The following is a 12916-nucleotide window of genomic DNA, read 5'->3' on the forward strand; positions in this document are numbered from 1 at the left end:
GCGAGAGAATAACATTTATTAATATACAGATTCTAAAACATCTCACAGGAGGTGCTTAAAAGAGTTGTCAGTGCAAACGACAGAATATGAAACAACATTTTTTTTAATAATAATAAAGGTATTTCTAATTAGGCAACAAGCAAAAGAACAATTAAATAATTAGTTCTCAAAAACACATTGCTAACAAAATCACATTGCAAGTCAGCTTAAACAAAGATTTCACCAGCGCCTCCATCCTCGTCTTAAGCCGCCAGATGAAACTTCTCAGTCATTAGATGTTGAATATACACCAAAATGTTACTGGACTCAAGAGAGGTTAAAGACAAGATGATACACAAACAACTGTATTCAGGTCACGTGCACTTCCCATTTCATTGAACATGTTAACCATGGGAAGAGTATCAGGTCATGTTTTAATCAGAGGTGAAATAATGGAAATATCTTTGAGAAGAGCTTTCATACACACAACAGATTTTCATGAACCGTGTAATAATCAGAATTCCAGGAAATATACTTAAATGAACTAGAGTCAATTAACCCCTTATCCTCCGAGGATAATTCTGTATAAGGAAATTGTTGTTTGTAAAATAGTGTTTGCAGGTGCATCTAGCTGTTATGGTTCACCATGTGACGGTTTTGTTCTCAAGCAACCGCTAAAGGTCTGCAAGTGCCTATTATGTTTCAATTGCAGGTTTCTGTTTTAGTCTAGCACTTTGTACAAATACTTCCGTGTCATGTTCGGTTACATATGTAATCTACCGGTTTTATTCCTTTTTGCCAAGTTTGTATTGTCTCTTGATTCTGGCATAGGGCCCGATGCTATCATCAAACACAAAGTCCCAAAGCACTCGTATCCAGGAAGTGTGTTGAGGCAGTGAGTCGTAATACTCTGCTGCGATTCTCTTGACCTGTGAAATGAGAAAAGACAATAAGAATACTCTGTAACATCATTTGATACTGTTAGGTAAGTACAGTCGTGGCCAAAAGTTTTTGAGAATGACACAAATATAAATTTTCACAAAGTCTGCTGCCTCAGTTTTTATGGAGGCGAATTGCATATACTCCAGAATGTTATGAAGAGTGATCAGATGAATTGAAATTTATTGTGAAGTACCTCTTTGCCATGAAAATGAACTTAGTCCAAAAAAAAACATGTACATTCCATTTCAACCCTGCCACAAAAAAGACCAGCTGTCGTCATGTCAGTGATTCTCCGGTTAACACAGGTGAGAGTGTTGACGAGGACAAGGCTGGAGATCACTCTGTAATGCTGATTGAATTAGAATAACAGACTGGAAGCTTTAAAAGGAGGGTGGTGCTGGAAATCATTGTTCTTCCTCTGTTAACCATGCTTACCTGCAAGGAAACACGGGCAGTCATCATTGCTTTGCACAAAAAGGATTCACAGACAAGGCTATTGCTGCTTGTAAGATTGCACCTAAATCAACCATTTATCGGATCATCAGAAACTTCAAGGAGAGAGGTTCAATTGTTGTGAAAAAGGCTTCAGGGCGCCCAAAAAAGTCCAGCAAGCGCCAGGATGGTCTTCTACAGTTGATTCAGCTGCGAGATCGGGGCACCACCAGTGCAGAGCTTGCTCAGGAATGGCAGCAGGCAGGTGTGAGTGCATCTGCACGCACAGTGAGGAAAAGACTTTTTGAGGATGGCCTGGTGTCAAGAAGGGCAGCAAAGAAGCCACTTCTCTCAAGGAAAAACATCAAGGACAGACTGATAGTCCGCAAAAGGTACAGGGATTGGACTGCTGAGGACTAGGGTAAAGTCATTTTCTCTGATGAATCCCCTTTCCGATTGTTTGGGGCATCTGGAAAAAAGATTGTCCGGAGGAGAAAAGGTGAGCGCTACAATCAGTCCTGTGTCATGCCAACAGTAAAGCATCCGGAGACCATTCTTGTGTGGGGTTGCTTCTCAGCCAAGGGAGTGGGCTCACTCGCAATTTTTTCTAAGAACACAGCCATGAACAAAGAATGGTACAAAAACATCATCAGAGAGCAACTTCTCCCAACCATCCAAGAACAGTTTGTGATGAACAATGCCTTTTCCAGCATAATGGAGCACCTTGCCATAAGGCAAAAGTAATAACTAAGTGGCTCGGGGACCAAAACATCAACATTTTGGGTCCATGGCCAGGAAACTCCCCAGAACTTTATCCCATTGAGAACTTGTTGTCAATCCTCAAGCAAAACAAAAACCTACAAATTCTGGCAAACTCCAAGCATTGATTACACAAGAATGGGCTGCCATCAGTGAGGATGTGGCCCAGAAGTTGATTGACGGCATGCCTGGGCGAATTGCAGAGGTCTTGAAAAAGAAGGGTCTACACTGCAAATATTGAATCTTTGCGTAAACTTAATGTAATTGTCAATAAAAGCCTTTGACACTTATGAAATGCTTGTAATTATACTTCAGCATACCACAGTAACATCTGACAAAAACATAAAAAACACCGAAGCAGTAGACTTGGTGAAAATTAATATTTGTGTCATTCTCAAAACTTTTGGCCATGACTGTACATTATTTGAACAATATAATACATGTACTAAGTAAAACTAGGTGAGGCAGTTGTCCATTTGTCATCTGTAGTTATACTTAACTGTTTAAATATTAACAGACATCACGTAATGCTTAATTTAGTTTGCTGACATGCCCTAGGGGCTCATTTACACTGAAGGTGTAGAGATCTATAAGACATTGCCCTGGGCCATGCCTTTAATGCCATTATTTTTTGCCATGCCTTCCTAAATTCATCTTGAAGTTGAGCTTCAGTTTACACTCCAAACACTCCAACAACATGCATACAACATTTTTAATGCATCTTTAAAAAATATTTAAATGGAGTGAAGATGTCCAACTTTCAACAATTGGCATCACTTTTGGCTATTTCAGTGTGCGCTTTTAACCAGCCGATCAACTGTGTATAGCAGGTTAAATGCCTCATGGAAACTCCAGCGAACTCAAATCCCAAAACAACATCTCAGCAGGGAAATAACATCTTACCTCAGGTAATTTGCTGCCAGGAATGCTGGGGAAGTCATGGTGCTCCATATGGTATCCCACATTGAAGGTGATGTAGTTGAGAGGGCCGTAGTAAGAGTAGGTTTCGTGACCTTTGAAGAACATGTAGTGCTCGGCAATGAAGTGTCCAGAGATGGGGTGTAGGCCCATGCACAGTATAGAACCAGCGATGAGATACACGATAGGCTTCAGACCCCAGAAATAGTAGATGATAATGTCCACCACAAACTGCACGAGCGCATTCATCATCTCCAGCTTGGTCACAGGTTTGGGGTTCACGATCAAGGGGCGGAGCGCATAAAACAGAGGCTGAAGAAAGAGCCACACCACCTTCCTTACTGGGGTGCAGAAGAACCAGCCCTCGATGTCGGTGGCAATGTCGACGTCCAAGCCATCTCCTCCGAGATAGCGGTGGTGATCGATGTGGTACTTCTTGAAGGAAGCGGAGTAAGGCAGGCCGATGGGCAGATTGGCGAACATGGCAAACCAGCGGTTACAGCGTGCCTGTTTGTTACCAAAAGCCACGTTGTGTGAAATGTCATGGATGGCTAGAGTCAGAGAGTGATTGATGCAGCCACCGAACGCGTACGCCCAAAACAGCACCCACTTCCAGGAGAGGTCATGGACCATGTAACATGCCAGGAGCTGGGTGAATACCATTCCTGACACGACCCATTTCAGCTGGGGGTCGTGACCCATCAAAGACTTGATTTCTGGATACTTTGCTTAAGAGAAAGAAAATGAGGAGAACACACAAATATATCATTTAATAGTGGACTAGAGAATATGTATTAAGGTCGGATAGATTATTTTGCTATAATTGGTTCTAAATCATTGGCAGTAATAAAGTGATCCATTAAAAGATCTTTTAAATGCATTTCTATTGTTGAAAGTCATGAGGCTTAAAGTGCTGTCTGTACTTTTGTTCAAGCGATTATCATAGAAGCTTGTGATAGGATTGTTCAAGGATTTGCTGATGTACTCTCATTAAAGCAACAGACTGCACTTGAAGCATTAACATCCCAATTAAAAACTGAGCGACACTCGACGTAATGATGCTGGCATCACTAAAAGCAGATTTTCATCATTCTTGTATTCACACTTTTAACATGATTTAAAAGATGTAATCGTAAGGAATAAAGTATGGTAGTACTTAAACTAAAAAAAAAAAAAGATTGAAGCCCATATTTCTCTTACAGTTGTTACTGGTGACCTAACAGGTTAAGTCAAGATGTTGCATAGGAAGCCAACCAATTACTAATTGCTCCCACTAGGGATAGCCTCCCCGGCCTCGACGATGTGTTTTTTAATTAGTAGATACGTTTGCTCTGCAGATTTTTTTGTGTAGACGTCATTCAGTGGAACATCTAAAAAGAGAGTCGGCAGGAAAGCTTTGATTCGTGGATGCCACTTTCACTTGCATCATTTCAGTCATGTGGAAAAAACAGTACTTCAGTTCAAAAACTGCTGGCTTATTTGATGTATTTGGGCTTGTATTTAATCCTCTGTGAAATGGTTAAGACTCAAGTCTTACACTTAAATGAAAACCACAAGGAAATTGAATTACTGTATTTAAATAAACTGAGATATAATTACCCTAGATGCTAGATACAATTTCCTTCTATAGAAAAAGTATGGTTATCCTTGTCCAGAGCACATTGCTCCAAAAAACCCGGGTTCTTTGAAATTTCTTTTTGCACCAAGTGGTTCGAGCTGAATTTAATGGGACGGCTATAGACGGTTTCAACGGATGCAAGGGCCTGGCCCGATGTTAACTTCCGATCTGTGTTTCTTTATCAGTCTGGCTAGCAGCTAATAATTTATCAATTTATTTTTAATTGAATTTATATTCATATTTTATTGCATATGAATTGTCTTAAATTAAAACAACTCAACAGTTATTGATTCTTTGCGGAGGTCTACTGGAAGTTACATTTGGGCCACAGAACGTATGTTTATGGAACGTCTATAAATGTACTTATATTAGGTGTACCTACTTTCGCCACGTGGCTAACTATTTTTGTTGTTGTTCTTTCAAATAGTGAAATGTCAATTTTATGTATCCTTTTTGATAAAACACAAGCACTTGCTTGTGCAGATATGTGAAAAAGGCCATTTCTATGGGGTGTACGGTCTGTTTATTTCTGTACATGTGACACACACATGTTTGACATAACACTTTTTCATGCAGTTTGCATAATGTCTGAATGCAAATTGTACACACTGCTGGTGTTTTGGCTACACAAATGGTTGCTTCTTAAAATATTTGTATAATATGTGTTATTCACCAAAGGCTAATGTAGTAAAAATCAATTAGTTACTGTTGATCCAAGTGACACATGGCCACGCCTGGTCTACCTTTATCACGGAAATGTTCCATATTTCAAATCGTGTGTGTTTTGTTTGGACTTTACATTTTACATACTGGTCAAACGAGTGAGTTTCACATAAACACAGCTGTGCCCGTGACAACAACGTTGGGCCTTTACATGCAGTGATGTACACATAGATTATTGCGTGCATCCTTTCTTGCCCCCATGAGTCTGTTATCTCCAGAACACAAATCACACCTGTAATAGGCCTCATTGTGTCACGGAAACACACAAACAGGTTTGTTTTGAAGGTGGTGTTTGTTTTAGGTTCCACTTAAAGATTCTGAGGGTAAGGAATATTGATTAGGCAGAGCTATGACACAGCGTTTCTGAACATTGTCCAAGTTCGTCTGTGTAATGAGTAACCAGATTCTATAAAGTGTGTAAATGAAGCTACCTCAACTGCACTCAAATGCTTAAACAAACTGAGGTGATGCTTTGCCATTAAAACCAGTCTATGAAGTTAGAAAACTCTACTTGGTTGACACATAATGAAAAAAAATATTTGCCTAACACAAACAAGAATTCAAAATCAGCACTGGTTGCAACAAATCTCTTATGAATGACTTACTAACCTCTTTACAATTGTTGAAAGAAACCCCAAAATTGAAGTATTTTATTACAGTATGCAGTTTATTACAGTTGTGTGTGGTAGAATTTTATTTATGAAAATTCTTTGAAGAGATAAAATAAATTAAAATCCCTAAATAAAATATATCATCATTGACCCTCATACTCACCATTACATCATACTCTTATGCATGATATGTAAGGGTTATGTCTAACCCTTATGTAATTTCAAACCTGTATGACTTCTTCTTCGCCCAAACACAAAACATACAGACATATCTTTAAAATATCTATTATATATAATTATATATACTAAAATATATTAGCATATATTAGTTTATATATTGAAGATATATTAAAAGAATTTTGGTAACCAAACAACTCTAGCCTTCATTGACTTCCATTGTATGGACACAAAACCACAGAGACATCTCTCCAAAATATCTTCTTTTGTGTTCCTCAGAAGAAAGAAAGTCATACAGGTTTTGAACGACAGTTATTTTGGGGTAAACTAACTATCCCTTTAATGGGTTTGTTGATGTTTATTTTACACAAGAACACCCACGCCAACAAAAACCTTCCTTGTCTGAAGATGATAAAAGAAAACATGATTCATATTGTAAGAGCTTGAGGTGTAAAACTACATGAGCTAGTTTACTATTTCATAAGAGGGATTTTGTACCACATGACGATAAAGATGAACATATCACACAGAAGAATGCATAACACACCCTGAAGAAATATTGAAATCGGACACTACCTGCTAGGCTTGTATAGTTTAAAGTGGTCTGTAAAAAAAGGTAAATTCTTGAGTTCATATGTAGTTTGTTGTGAAGTAATAAAGTTTGAGAAATCTTCAAGATGCTACTGTAAATGTGTTAATGGGGAAACTGAACTTGTGACAGCTTTGAGAGCGTGACATGGTATAAGTCATAAGACTAGAATGTGTCCTCCTGTAACTAAGCAAGCCCCAATGCAATTGTTAAAACAGCCTGGCATCCGTTTACACAAAATTATAATCCACTCAAGCCATTGTGTGATAGATGTGCATACTCCTGGCAAAACGTGTTTTTTTTATCTCAATTACATGTAGAAGTGAATAATGAGGGATTACCCAGCTCACTTAGAATGTAGGTAAATAACAAATAAAACTAAAATGCTGCACGCTCCCTTTTCACACTACTGTCGTTTACACAACATAATAAGTTACATGAAGCATAGAGCATATGGGTGTTAAGTGAAGGGCATATATAGATAGATAGAAACAGGGCATGTAAAACATTGTTAAACTAAAAACACCGATTCTGTATTTCCAATTTTTACTTACATCCACCCAAACAAACACCTTGCGGGAGAAACAGGCATGTTACTCCGACTTTGGTACTTTTCACATTTTAATTATAGTCCTGTAAAATCTGACATTTAAACGTCATCCAAATTGTCCGTATTGCTATGTAACCACTGACTAACAGTGTACTGTCACATCATACGTATACTACTTTAATGTGACATCGACAAAACCACAAAAGATTATATTAACGTTAAGTGCTTATTTTTTTAGTTTAAATACATTTGCCAACACGAGCTGTAAATCCAGATAACAAGAAGCAATTTTCCAAAAAATGATGTAAGTTAATGGGATCAGTCCCTTTTTTTCAGCTGAACCCAATAAACCGCCGCCTTGCTAAACCACTTCACTTCAGAAGCTAAGTTTTCGCGCAAACTCCTCATCATATTCTGCCGTCGTACAGGTCTTGTTATGAATTTATTCAATCTTACCTAAAATTTCTTTTCTTCTCCATGTGTGCGGCTGCTCATTGTAGACCCATTCAAAGTCCCAGCGTCCACCTGCTTTGCCCATTTTACACCTCTGTGCTGCTTGTAATGATCTGAGGTGAGTCTGCCTTACTAGACTCGTTTCGGACACGCCCTCTTAGATAAGAGAAGCTGAAGGTGTGCCGGACCGGTGAGTGAATGTATGGCAATAGTAGTCAACTTCAACCGAAACCTAACGAACTATAGTTTGTCAGAGTTGCCCCAATAAGCCCTAGTTAACAGACCATGCAATCTGCTTCTTACTATTAAAATGTTGCTTGCCACAGATGGGAGAAAACTGTCGTCTGTGTTTTGCAATGTGTTTTAAATGATACGAGTGGTAATATTTAATGAAGAGAATAGATTGTCTGTTAACAAGCTATTCAAAAATCCCTTCAGCTGTTTTTAGTTTCACAGCCTTCTTTTATTCTAGTCGCAACATTTACTTCAGTTAACCACAAGGTAGCGCTGTTTAATAACCGATACAGAATTATAAATGAAAGTGATTAAAATTAGAAACAGTAATCAAGGATTACACTAACATTAACAGTCTTTCTAGCAGACTCAAACACTACAGTCACTCGATGTTTATTTATAAACCACGTCTAAAAACAGCCGAAGAAGACCGACGTACCGACGTAAACATACTATAACCAATCAGCAATAACAAAGAAATATTAGAATAACGATCACTGTCTTTTTTAGATGAGTCAACATTAAACCACAAACATTTAATGGAAAGTCTTACAAAAATGTCAACTGGTTAGAATCAGGTCAAATGAAGAACCCGATCTCGCGAGATTTCGTGTGCCTGGTTCTCAGGCAGTCCGTGAACGGGAGTCAGTCACTGTGGGACGGAGTTTTGCCTGTTTGTTAATAGAGAAGGCGGGGGAGAGTGGGTCGTTGACTTGACACAAGGGTTACATTAATATAGTTTTGAGAGCAAGAAAGCCAAGTATGGCGTCGGGTGAGACACTGTATATCGAAGCCGACGGCTCTGAAATGCCGGCCGAAATAGTGGAGTTGCATGAAATCGAAGTTGAGACCATCGAGACTACAGTGGTTGGCGGAGACGACGACGAGCACCAGCCGATGATCGCGCTGCAGCCTCTGGTTACAGACGATCCCAATCATGTCAACCATCAGGAGGTTATTTTGGTGCAAACTCGAGAAGAGGTCGTGGGCTGCGACGATTCAGATCTCCACGGAGATGATAGTTACGAGGATCAAATTCTCATCCCTGTCCCCGTCCCGGTGGCAGAAGAGGACTATATCGAACAGACTTTAGTTACTGTGTCTGGCAAGAACCCGTCTGGTAGGATGAAGAAAGGTGGAGGCGGCGGCAAAAGAGTGATCAAAAAGAGCTTCTTAAACTCCGCAGAAGCGAGCGGACGCAAATGGGAACAGAAGCAAGTGCAGATAAAAACATTGGAGGGGGAGTTTTCCGTCACTATGTGGGCATCGGGTAAGTTTTGACAGAGTGAAAGATTCATATCAAGTGCTTTGTTCTCGCGTACACTAACAGGGCCTCGTGTGGGCCTCTTGTCCTCGATCCCGTATTAAGTTGCCCGATCGCCTGGTGCCAGGAGCGATTTTCCTGACATAAAGTCAGTTATTATGGTGGCCCCGGTCTAAATGTTTTTGTTTTGATGGAAGCCATGTTTTAAGTGTGGATGGGCGCCGCCATATTCCTCCAGACCATTATGGCGGCGGCCCCGAAAGATGGCGCGTGTCTGAGCGGGGAAAGATGGCGGAGAGAGGCGCTGTGAGTGCGCTTCGCTACTGCAGGCCTCAATGGCGCAGCTCCCTTTGAAGAAGGGGAGGGACTGACGTCGAGACACACGATCTGCTTGCCTGCAAACTAGCAGCCTTACAACGTGTCTACCCTCAATAAACAAACGTTACCGCGTATTTAAATGTTATAACTGAGGAGTCTAGTCGCATGTAATGTCTAGAGATTATTTTCTGTTTAGTTTCAGGTAGGCTAAGTTAGTGGGGTAGATCTCACGCAAACATCCAAATCTGTCAACACGTACATCATGTAAATGTAGTTCAAAATATTACGACGATTTTAGAATAGGCTTTATTAAATCATTTTGTGTATTTATTTAATGAACTATCACACTTGGTTTTATCAGGTGTCGCGATATTCTACGGATTTTAATAGCTCGTCGACAAACGCACATTTTATATTAAACATGCACATTGCGTTTACGTAGGTAAAATATTTCACTCATATTCTAATCATACCAATCCCTACAGAGATGATGAAATAATTATTGATTACACAGTAATTTGCTTGCTTTCAGCGGATGTAGCGTTAACAGACTGGATGTGTGAAGAAAAATCATGTGCTTTGTGTGGACTATTCTCGGTTGATTTAGTTTTTGTTTGCTGTCCTTGATGTTGTTTAACTTGAATGAATGGATAAATAAATGCACCCACAGTGTTTGATTAGATTATGAGGTTTACGTTTTCATACTATTGCTAAGCGTCTGATGTTGTGTTTCGCACAGATGATAAAAAGGATGTTGATGATGAGACTGTGGTGGAGGAGCAGATTATTGGAGAAAACTCTCCTCCAGACTACTCGGAATACATGACTGGGAAGAAACTGCCCCCTGGTGGCATACCCGGCATTGACCTATCAGACCCCAAACAGCTGGCAGAATTTGCAAGGTGGGTAATTTAGCCAATTAAATTAAACTGCAGTTGTTGTGTATTTTAGCTTTTACGAGTTATGTAGTAGGCACATAAGCACAAGACAAATTAATATACCCTGTATAAACAATATTCCCTAAATGCATAGTATATAAATTGTTGTAGGGTCACAAAGTGTATATCGACACCGTTGGGCAGAAACCTTGAAGATATCTTCATGTTTTTATTTTTTCACAAATCATTAATATTGGTTACCCTTCATGTTTGTTTGTGGGTTTTGCAAAAACATAACTAATGAAAGTGTTAAAAAGAGCTTGGCAGTGACGGTGTTTAATAAAAAAAAGTGTTTTTATTTCTTGGAAAGTTGCGTTTTTGGAGATACAAGATTTCTGCCTGACAGCGACAATATGGCTGATGACGTGCACGGAGTTTTACATAAATGTTTTTTTATAATGCAGAATGAAGCCAAGGAAGATAAAGGAGGATGACTCTCCAAGAACGATAGCATGCCCCCACAAAGTGAGTCATTTTTTGTATCACCCTTGTTTAGAATGGGAAATGTTTGTTAACTTGAGTGCATTTCAGTTCTTAATCATCTCTTGTGACATAGGGTTGCTCGAAGATGTTAAGAGACAACTCTGCAATGAGGAAGCACCTGCACACTCACGGGCCACGGGTTCATGTCTGCGCTGAATGCGGAAAAGCGTTTGTGGAAAGTTCCAAGCTTAAACGACATCAGTTGGTTCACACTGGTGAAAAACCTTTCCAGGTACGATATATTTGTCCATATTTACTATAGAATTTGTACATTTGGTTAGATTGCGTAAAATAGGACAAATTGTATTGGGAAATATGAATTAATACAGTTTGTCTGATTGTTTTTTGATGTGTTCATGCTTTATCACCTTCTCTTTTACAGTGCACATTTGAAGGCTGCGGTAAACGCTTCTCACTGGACTTTAACTTGCGGACTCACGTGCGGATTCACACTGGAGACAGGCCCTACGTTTGCCCATTTGACGGCTGTAACAAGAAGTTTGCACAGTCCACCAACCTGAAGTCTCATATTTTGACACATGCAAAAGCTAAAAACAATCAGTGAGTACAGTTTGCTAAGGACCCGATCTGATAGCAGCTTCCCGAGCTCCAAAACCCAATTTTTATGTCGTTTCTAAAAGCATTTTTTTCTAAGAGAATCTAAGTGCACATTTTGATGGGAATTAAAATGTGAATGAGGACCTGACACCAAACTATCCCATCACGACCTGAAATAATTTGCCGAAGCTCCCAGCTATGAAAGTTTCTTCTTTTGAAGATGTGATTGTTGATTTGGGACCCTCGTTCGCATACCCAAAGAATCTGCGTGTCTATTTCTACCAGTTTGCAAAGACAAGGACTGCTTTTTAGATGTCTTCAAAGTGTGCATATTGTACACTTTTTAGAGCATAGAGCTGTCACAATGTGTGCGTGTGTTGTCCCTGAGACTTAAAACCTGTGAATGCTTTCTTCAAGGAGAATGAAATGCAGTTCAACTTTTTTCAGTGTAAATAGAGCTTTTCTTTGCGAGAGGTATCCTGCAGGTATCTCGTTTTGTATACCTGTTCTGTACAAATGTTTTGAAATCATGTAGATAATAGAGATGTTGATTAGAATGTGTTTAACCAATTAAAACTGTTTTATCCAGCTTCAGGAAGTACTACTATACACATGCCTTCTTTTGTAATACAATAACAATCTTCTCAGTATGTGAAAAGATGCTTTCCCTTATAATTCCTTTAATTTATTTAATGATATGGAATAAAGCTAAACACCCCTCTATTGTTGCAAAGAGCCTGACATTTTATCATAATGTGTTTTTTTTTAATTGACTCTTCAAATTCTGTTAAACATGATGTTGTACCAAGTCTCGTTGACTGGAATAGACAAATGTAACCGCAATTAAACTAAAATTGGATGTAAATATATATCTTTACTGTATGCCTAATATGCAATGCCTATTTATTCACCCCATTGATTTTACAACATTGAATCAGCTACTTAATGTGGCATTTTCTAATGTCAAAGTGAAAACAGAACTCCATGTAGAGACTGAAATATTCAGGAATATGAATTTCAGTTCAACATAAACCTGACACCTTGAATATAGAACACCGTTCCAAACGTACAGTAACGTGCGTAGGTTATGTGCCCTAATAAAATTGTTTCTAAGTTAACTCATGCCAAAATTAAGCTTGTCTTATGGACTAGTACACCCAGAAATTGAATTTACCACATAATATACTCGCCCTCATGCCATCCTATGTATACATGTTTTCCTTTCTTCAGCCGAACACAATCTTGAGTAATAAATAAAATCCTGGCCCTGGTTTGTAATGCCATTTAATTGTGCCCCATTTTTGAAGTTTTGAAAGTGCATATTTCCATCACGAAAGTTATTAATACTTTAAAACGTATCTTCTGAAGCA

The 12916-nt window shown here is 39.0% G+C and overlaps 2 protein-coding genes across 2 annotated transcripts; one reads left to right on the plus strand and one right to left on the minus strand.

Annotated features, from left to right (window-relative positions):
- Window positions 1-25: 25 nt before the first annotated feature.
- degs2 (delta(4)-desaturase, sphingolipid 2) lies at window positions 26-7990 on the minus strand. Its single transcript, XM_057344139.1, has 3 exons — window positions 7755-7990; window positions 3016-3758; window positions 26-908 (listed from the first exon to the last, which is right to left on the minus strand). The coding sequence occupies exons 1-3, from the start codon at window positions 7834-7836 to the stop codon at window positions 765-767; spliced, it is 969 nt and encodes a 322-aa protein (XP_057200122.1). The 5' UTR covers window positions 7837-7990; the 3' UTR covers window positions 26-764.
- Window positions 7991-8606: 616 nt separating this feature from the next.
- On the plus strand, window positions 8607-12437 carry yy1a (YY1 transcription factor a). Its single transcript, XM_057343858.1, has 5 exons — window positions 8607-9255; window positions 10307-10469; window positions 10910-10970; window positions 11062-11220; window positions 11371-12437. The coding sequence occupies exons 1-5, from the start codon at window positions 8748-8750 to the stop codon at window positions 11551-11553; spliced, it is 1074 nt and encodes a 357-aa protein (XP_057199841.1). The 5' UTR covers window positions 8607-8747; the 3' UTR covers window positions 11554-12437.
- Window positions 12438-12916: the final 479 nt, after the last annotated feature.

This window comes from Triplophysa rosa, linkage group LG10 (genome assembly GCF_024868665.1).
Source record: "Triplophysa rosa linkage group LG10, Trosa_1v2, whole genome shotgun sequence".
Taxonomy (NCBI): Eukaryota; Metazoa; Chordata; class Actinopteri; order Cypriniformes; family Nemacheilidae; genus Triplophysa; species Triplophysa rosa.

Excerpts from the sequence above, each read along its gene's own strand:
- degs2 (XM_057344139.1), bottom strand. The coding sequence starts at position 7,836 with ATGGGCAAAGCAGGTGGACGCTGGGACTTTGAATGGGTCTACAATGAG. Across the intron at positions 3,759-7,754 it reads GAGAAGAAAAGAAATTTTAG|CAAAGTATCCAGAAATCAAG; the intron begins GTAAGATTGAAT and ends CTTTCTCTTAAG. Across the intron at positions 909-3,015 it reads CTGGCAGCAAATTACCTGAG|GTCAAGAGAATCGCAGCAGA; the intron begins GTAAGATGTTAT and ends CTCATTTCACAG.
- yy1a (XM_057343858.1), top strand. The coding sequence starts at position 8,748 with ATGGCGTCGGGTGAGACACTGTATATCGAAGCCGACGGCTCTGAAATG. Across the intron at positions 9,256-10,306 it reads CGTCACTATGTGGGCATCGG|ATGATAAAAAGGATGTTGAT; the intron begins GTAAGTTTTGAC and ends TGTTTCGCACAG. Across the intron at positions 11,221-11,370 it reads CTGGTGAAAAACCTTTCCAG|TGCACATTTGAAGGCTGCGG; the intron begins GTACGATATATT and ends TCTCTTTTACAG.